We start from the raw sequence: 7,214 nt of genomic DNA on the forward strand, positions 1-7,214 counted from the left end.
CATGGGCTGTGCGGTCTGTGGGCTCTGTGCGGTCCGTGGGGTCCGTGGGGTCTGTGGGGTCTGTGCGGCCCGTGGGGTTTGCAGGCTGTGGGGTCCGTGAGCTGTGCAATCCGTGGGGTTTGCAGTCCGTGGGGTCCGTGGGCTGTGCAATCCGTGGGGTTTGCAGTCCGTGGGGTCCGTGGGCTGTGCGGTCCGTGGGGTTTGCAGTCCGTGGGGTCCGTGGGCTGTGCGGTCCGTGGGGTTTGCAGTCCGTGGGGTCCGTGGGCTGTGCAATCCGTGGGGTTTGCAGTCCGTGGGGTCCGTGGGCTGTGCGCTCCGTGGGCCGTGCTCTCCCCGGCCGTTTCCTACCGCTGCGGGAAACTTTGTTTCCACGACGAGCGGAGTTTCCTTCTCCACCCCCTCTCTCTCTCGGCGGTGCCTCTTGGCATCCCGCGAGTTTTGGGGGAGCAATCAGCAGCTTGGGTGTGCTGAGAGATTTTAGGGGCGTGGAATTTTCCACGCGAGTTTTTTTTATTCCTTTTTTTTTTATTCCTTTTTTCCTTTTTTGTTTTTCCTTCTCAGCGCTCCTCAATGCTGATTGTTCTTCCATCTGCAAACACTTCGTTCCCGCTCACCCCCCCACCCCGGGCAAGCCGATAATAGCCTAATGTGCTGGAAAAAGTATCTGCAGTTTAATCAGTTATTTGTATCAGAATTTAGACAACTCGGTTCCGATTAAACGTCGATAACTTTCCTCTCTCATTCATGGTAGATAGAGCCACGTGTCTGATTTTAAGCTCTTTGGGGCTAATCGCTTTATCGGGCCATTTACTGGTGATTACTACTGAGTATCTACGATGTTCCGCCCCGTTTTAGCCGGCAGATTTGTAAATCGGGGGGAGTAATCGCGGCCGGAACCGTGGGCAGGGCTGGTAAATAAAGGCGGCAGATGGTTCTGGTGTGCGTTCACCGCGTTTGAATCAGCGCCCCTCGATTCCCCGTCGGTGCTTTCACTTGGTATAAAACACAGGGAAATCATCTTCACCCTCCTCCTGCTGCTGCTGATTGAGTTCATGATCCTTCCCTTCCCACGTGGATATAAACTACCGCCTTTATTTAAATATTGTGACTCTTAATAATAGCCTTATTGAAATAATCAGCACTTGGCTTGAAAAAGACAAGAGGCAAAACAAAAAGCCACGGGTTTAGAAAACACAATCTACAGTTTGTTAACAAAACAACAAACAATTCTAACGTAGATATATTTCTGTTAAAAACAAACAAACAAACAATTCTAACGTAGATATATTTTTGTTAAGAACAATCAAACAAACAATTCTAACGTAGATATATTTTTGTTAAGAACAATCAAACAAACAATTCTAACGTAGATATATTTCTGTTGAAAACAAACAAACAAACAATTCTAACGTAGATACATTTTTGTTAAAAACAAACCAACAATTCTAACGTAGATATATTTTTGTTAAGAACAAACCAACAAACAAACAATTCTAACGTAGATATATTTTTGTTAAAAACAAACCAACAAACAATTCTAACGTAGATATATTTTTGTTAAAAACAAACCAACAATTCTAACGTAGATATATTTCTGTTAAAAACAAACAAACAAACAATTCTAACGTAGATACATTTTTGTTAAAAACAAACCAACAATTCTAACGTAGATATATTTTTGTTAAAAACCAACAAACAATTCGAACGTAGATATATTTTTGTTAAAACCAAACAAACTATCAATTCTAATGTAGATATATTTTTGTTAAAAACAAACAACCAAACAATTCTAACGTAGATATATTTTTGTTAAAAACAATCAAACAAACAATTCTAACGTAGATACGTTTTTGTTAAAAACAAACCAACAATTCTAACGTAGATATATTTTTGTTAAAAACAAACAAACAATTCTAACGTAGATACATTTTTGTTAAAAACAAACCAACAATTCTAACGTAGATATATTTTTGTTAAAAGCAAATAAACGATTCTAACGTAGATATATTTTTGTTAAAAACCAACAAACAAACAATTCTAACGTAGATATATTTTTGTTAAAAACAACCCAACAATTCTAACGTAGATTAATTTTTTTCCTCCTAGGTTTTACCAAGAGGACAGTTTAACTCTCGTTCATCAGTCATAACACCTCCCCCATCAGAAACTGTTTGATCTGAGAGGAAAAACAAACCCAACCAAGCTGTGACAAATGGACAATATGTCTATTACCAACACGCCGACAAGCAACGACGCCTGCCTGAGCATCGTCCACAGCTTGATGTGCCATCGACAGGGCGGGGAGAGCGAGACCTTCGCCAAGCGCGCCATCGAGAGCCTGGTCAAGAAGCTGAAGGAGAAGAAGGACGAGTTGGACTCGCTGATCACGGCCATCACCACCAACGGCGCCCACCCCAGCAAGTGCGTGACCATCCAGAGGACGCTGGATGGGAGGCTTCAGGTTGGAAAAAACAAAACAAACCTTTCCATCAGCAGAACGATTGACGTTCTAATTGTAAATTGTAAATTCCCTTCCCATCAGCACAACGATTGGCGTTCTAATTGTAAATTGTAAATAATTCCCTCCGGTTTTCCTCCTCGTCTGGGGCGAGGCTCCTTCACGCCCCCTTTTATTTTTGTTTGGGTTTTTTTTTTGTTTGTTTGCTTGTTGTTTTTTTTTTAAACTCAAGAATCACCGACATTTATTTATTTATTTATTTATTTATTTATTTATTTACTTAGTCCCTTTTTTGTTTTAAAACCTATAAATGTCAATATTTTGGGGGACATTCACCCCCCTCCCAACTTTCTCCTTCTCCGCCGACTACCTGGAGCGAACCAGAACAATCAGCTCCCGACTTGTCGATTATTTCCCCTTTCAGGTGGCCGGTCGCAAGGGGTTCCCCCACGTCATCTACGCCCGGCTCTGGCGGTGGCCCGACCTGCACAAGAACGAGCTCAAGCACGTGAAATACTGCCAGTACGCCTTCGACCTCAAGTGCGACAGCGTCTGCGTCAACCCCTACCATTATGAGCGGGTGGTATCGCCCGGCATCGGTAAGTTGGGCCTCGGTTTCATCTACCACAGGGGGCTTGAAGATTTTTGTGTTTAACCCTCCATAACCCCCCCTTTATTTTTGTTTTCTTTCTTGTCTTTAAAGATCTATCAGGGCTGACACTACAGAGTTCTGGTGAGTAGTTCTGATTGCTGCTGATGATGCGTTTCTGCGGGCTCACACCGCGTCACACCCCGCAGAGTTTTGTTCCTGTGTCTCTCTCATGCCTTTGTCCCCCCCTGGGTTTATCAGAGTATCAGAATTACTCTGTAAATTGCCCAGGTAGCACGTGGAAGGCAGGTGCTGATGAATTCCTCGAGCGGAGGCTTCGGCGTTCTCTTTTCACGTTACAAAAGCCAAAAAAAAAAAACACCCAAAAAAACCCCCCCCAGAGACCTCAGTGCTGATTGCTGCTGATTAATACAAAAAAAAGCTGCGTGCACCTGTGGAATGTTAATGAGTGGAATATCAGCTAATGGAACTGGGAATAGTAACAAATGCTTACAGTTTAACTAGTAGCTGAAGAGGAAAATAATAAATTACAGAGTAGCTTTGTGGGCTCTTCGAGCGCCGATTTAACGTTTCCACTCGATCCTCGGGTGGGAGTTGCTTACAAAATTACTGCTGTGCTGATGAATTACGTTTTTCACGGGTTGGGGGGGCTTTAGGTGTGTTCTTGCTCCTGCACTTGAGGATGGGGCTCATCAGCTGCTGCCTCAGCATTCACTGACGAAAAGGGGTGGTTTTATTAACCGGGAGGCGAAACGCTGTTGAAATCTACCGCCTGTGGTAGATTCCTCCAAATTCCACCCCCCTGCCCTGCTGTTTGTTGGTGCTGTTGGCACTAATGGCTTGAAGATTGTTTTTGTGTTGCCCCCCCAGCTCCCTCCAGCATGCTGGTGAAGGACGAGTACGTCCACGACTACGAGGGGCAGCCGTCGCTCAGCTCGGCCGAGGGTCACTCCGTGCAGACCATCCAGCACCCGCCCAGCAACCGGCCATCGACGGAGCCTTACAGCGCCCCGGGGGCCCTGCTGGCCCCCAGCGAGGCCAGCACCACCAGCACCACCAACTTCCCCAACATTCCCGTGGCCTCCACAAGTAAGATCGTCGTAGCTCGCGCTCGTTTGTAGCTTTTAGTTCGAGTTCTCGGGGCGTTAATTGGTTGAGAGCCGCCAGCGTGCTGGTGAAACCTTGCTGATTGATTTAGTGAGCTGAGCTGAAGCCTGTTGGAGGTTAAATCTAATGTTGATTGGGGAGAGAAAAAAAACAAACACAAAAAGACAACCCAGCAGCTTTCTGAGGAAGGAGTCCGGTGATTAAAAATATAATCAGAAATAATCAAATCCTGCTTTGGAGGAGAGTGTCCCCCTTAGGGAGAGCGGTTCAAACGTGCTGATTAAGCAGCTACTGTTAACCCAGTAAATCTCCTGGCGCCTCTTCTTTCCTTTCTGACCCCGAGGAGTCAAAAATTAACCCCACGCAGGGCGGTTTTGGCCGCAGGTGGCGGGTGGAAAGGCGAACCACCAAACTATCAGCAGAGCCCCTCTCGGGTCGCCGGAACGCTCACGAATAAGGGAGTGTGTTCTTTCACCAGGTCAACCTACCAGTCTATTGACAGGTAGCCATAGTGATGGCCTCTTACAGATTGCTGCAGGGCCTCAGCCAGGAGCTCAGCAGAATGGCTTTGCGGCCCAACCAGCAACTTACCACCACAGTGAGTATTTCACCGGCGTCGTTCTCTCTAAAATAATCAGTTCCCGAACGTTCAGGACAAACAGAGGCATCAGGAAGGGGGAGAGATCCCTTAAAAAACCAACCCCCTGCTGCTCTCTCTCTCTTTCTTGTCTCTCTCTTTTCCCTGTAGATAGCACCACGACCTGGACCGGCAGCCGGACGGCCGCTTACACGCCCACCATCCCGCACCATCAGAACGGCCACCTGCAGCACCACCCGCCCATGCACCCCGGCCACTACTGTAAGCTCCTCGGGGGGGGGGGAGGGGTTGGTCAGGCTCTCCCCCTTATCAGAATATAAAATACATGTGCTGATAGTCCGTTCTGATAGAGGTGCCCTCCGGTTTCGGCGTTTCTGATGGCTTGTTGTGAAAGCTGCTGCTTACTTCTGATAAACTACCTCGGAGTGCTTCCTCCCTGCTGCCTCTAAGGCACCTGTCAGTTCCCAAAGCGCAGAGAGGAGAATCTGACTCGTATCGACACTTTTATTTTCCCTTTAGAAAATGAGTTCTCTGGGTTTTTTTTTTTCCATCAGAAAGTTTCTTCTTTTTTTCCCTTTTATTTGTAAATTTTTCCTGTTTATTTGTAAAACAAAGTGACATGTTTTCTCTTCAAAGGGCCGGTTCACAACGAGCTCGCATTCCAGCCTCCCATCTCCAATCACCCCGGTGAGTAAATCGCTGATAGTCTGAACTCAACGTGGAGCTAAATTGCGTTTCGCTGCTTTTAGTACCTCTCCCACCCTTTTTTTACTGATTAAAGGACAAACCTTGGTGGAAGGCTGGTGGAAGGGGGGGGTGGGAATGGGATGAGCTTTAAGCTCCCATCCAGCCCCGAACGAGCCTGTAATTCCGGCATTTTCTTTTCTGATTACGACCGCTCCAGCTCCGGAGTACTGGTGTTCCATCGCCTACTTCGAGATGGACGTGCAGGTGGGGGAGACGTTCAAGGTCCCTTCCAGCTGCCCCATCGTCACCGTGGACGGTTACGTCGATCCCTCGGGGGGTGACCGCTTCTGCCTGGGCCAGCTGTCCAACGTGCACCGAACAGAGGCCATCGAGAGAGCGAGGTAATTCCGTAGATAAGCGCTGATTACCGCCCGAACCATCAGCTGGGGGGATTCCCTCATTGCCAATCCCTCCCCTCTCCCTGCAGGTTGCACATAGGCAAGGGGGTGCAGCTGGAGTGCAAGGGGGAAGGCGACGTGTGGGTGCGGTGCCTGAGCGACCACGCCGTGTTCGTGCAGAGCTACTACCTGGACCGGGAGGCGGGGCGCGCCCCGGGCGACGCCGTGCACAAGATCTACCCCAGCGCCTACATCAAGGTGGGGGCTGCAGTGCTGATGATTTTTTTGGGGTGGGTGTGTCGAGCTCCCGAGCGTTTCGCCGTGAAAATCGAGGAGCGCTCGTTGGGTGTTTTTCATCAGCAGCGCTGTTTGTGTTCTGATTAAAATCAACTGCCAGGATTTTGTTTTTTTAACGACGTTCTGGTGGTTTCTTTTCCCCCAAAACAAGCGTAAAATAAGTATAAAATTAGTCAAATCCGCGGAAGCGATCCGTAGATCAGGGGGGAGAGCTCTACGCAAACAAAACATTCTGATGAATTTCTCGCCAGGGCAGAAGCAGATTTTAAACTTTTCATTTTGGGCTCGTCAAACAAACAAACAAACAAACAAACAAAATAACGGGTCGGGTGTTAAACTGCTCGGAGCTTGTGGTGGTGGGGGTTGGTGGTTTTTAATTGCTGGTTGAAGTTGCTCGGTGAAGGTGAGAGAAACCCCACCAACCTCTCTAGGATGAGGGCAGGGGTTCCTGAGCGTTAATTAACGGTAGATGGTGATTAGTGATCGCAGAGATAACGCTGAAACCTGGCACCTTCAGGCCTGTCGGTTGCTGATGTTTCTACTGACTAGACCAGCATTATCTATATTATCTATATTATCATCTATTTACCTTGAGGTTTTTCCTTTTTAACTTCACATGCCTCTATAAAAGGATCGTTTCTAATCAGCTGGCTCCATCAGTCCTGCCCCCTCTCAGCCATTCCCTGTTTCCCCCCCCTGGCAGGTGTTCGACCTGCGGCAGTGCCACCGCCAGATGCAGCAACAAGCAGCCACCGCCCAGGCCGCCGCCGCCGCCCAGGCCGCCGCCGTGGCCGGCAACATCCCCGGGCCGGGCTCCGTGGGGGGCATCGCCCCCGCCATCAGTAAGTACCTCCTTCCCTCTGCTCTCCCCCCCAAAAAAAAATCAGCTCCCTGCGGTTTTTTTTCCCGGGATTCAGCTGGGATGTTGGGAAGGGATTGTTGGCCGGGAGGGCGATGAGGCCCTGGCAGAGACGCTGATGAGAACACGAGCAGGGGCGATGAGAACACGAGCAGGGGCGATGAGAACACGAGCAGGGACGATGAGAACACGAGCAGGGA

General features: G+C 48.4%; 1 protein-coding gene across 1 annotated transcript; it reads left to right on the forward strand.

Annotated features, from left to right (window-relative positions):
• Positions 1-2,212: 2,212 nt before the first annotated feature.
• LOC114072528 (mothers against decapentaplegic homolog 4-like) lies at positions 2,213-7,051 on the forward strand (the record flags this gene model as incomplete). Its single annotated transcript, XM_027910418.1, has 10 exons — positions 2,213-2,461; positions 2,883-3,057; positions 3,162-3,191; positions 3,939-4,157; positions 4,654-4,773; positions 4,924-5,034; positions 5,410-5,460; positions 5,678-5,861; positions 5,948-6,116; positions 6,859-7,051. Coding segments are annotated over exons 1-10 (1,501 nt in total), but the record flags the coding sequence as incomplete, so codon positions are not given.
• Positions 7,052-7,214: the final 163 nt, after the last annotated feature.

The sequence above is a fragment of the Empidonax traillii genome, unplaced genomic scaffold (assembly GCF_003031625.1).
Source record: "Empidonax traillii isolate 1590-97213 ecotype Southwest subspecies unplaced genomic scaffold, ASM303162v1 scaffold3431:size13017, whole genome shotgun sequence".
Classification (NCBI taxonomy): domain Eukaryota; kingdom Metazoa; phylum Chordata; class Aves; order Passeriformes; family Tyrannidae; genus Empidonax; species Empidonax traillii.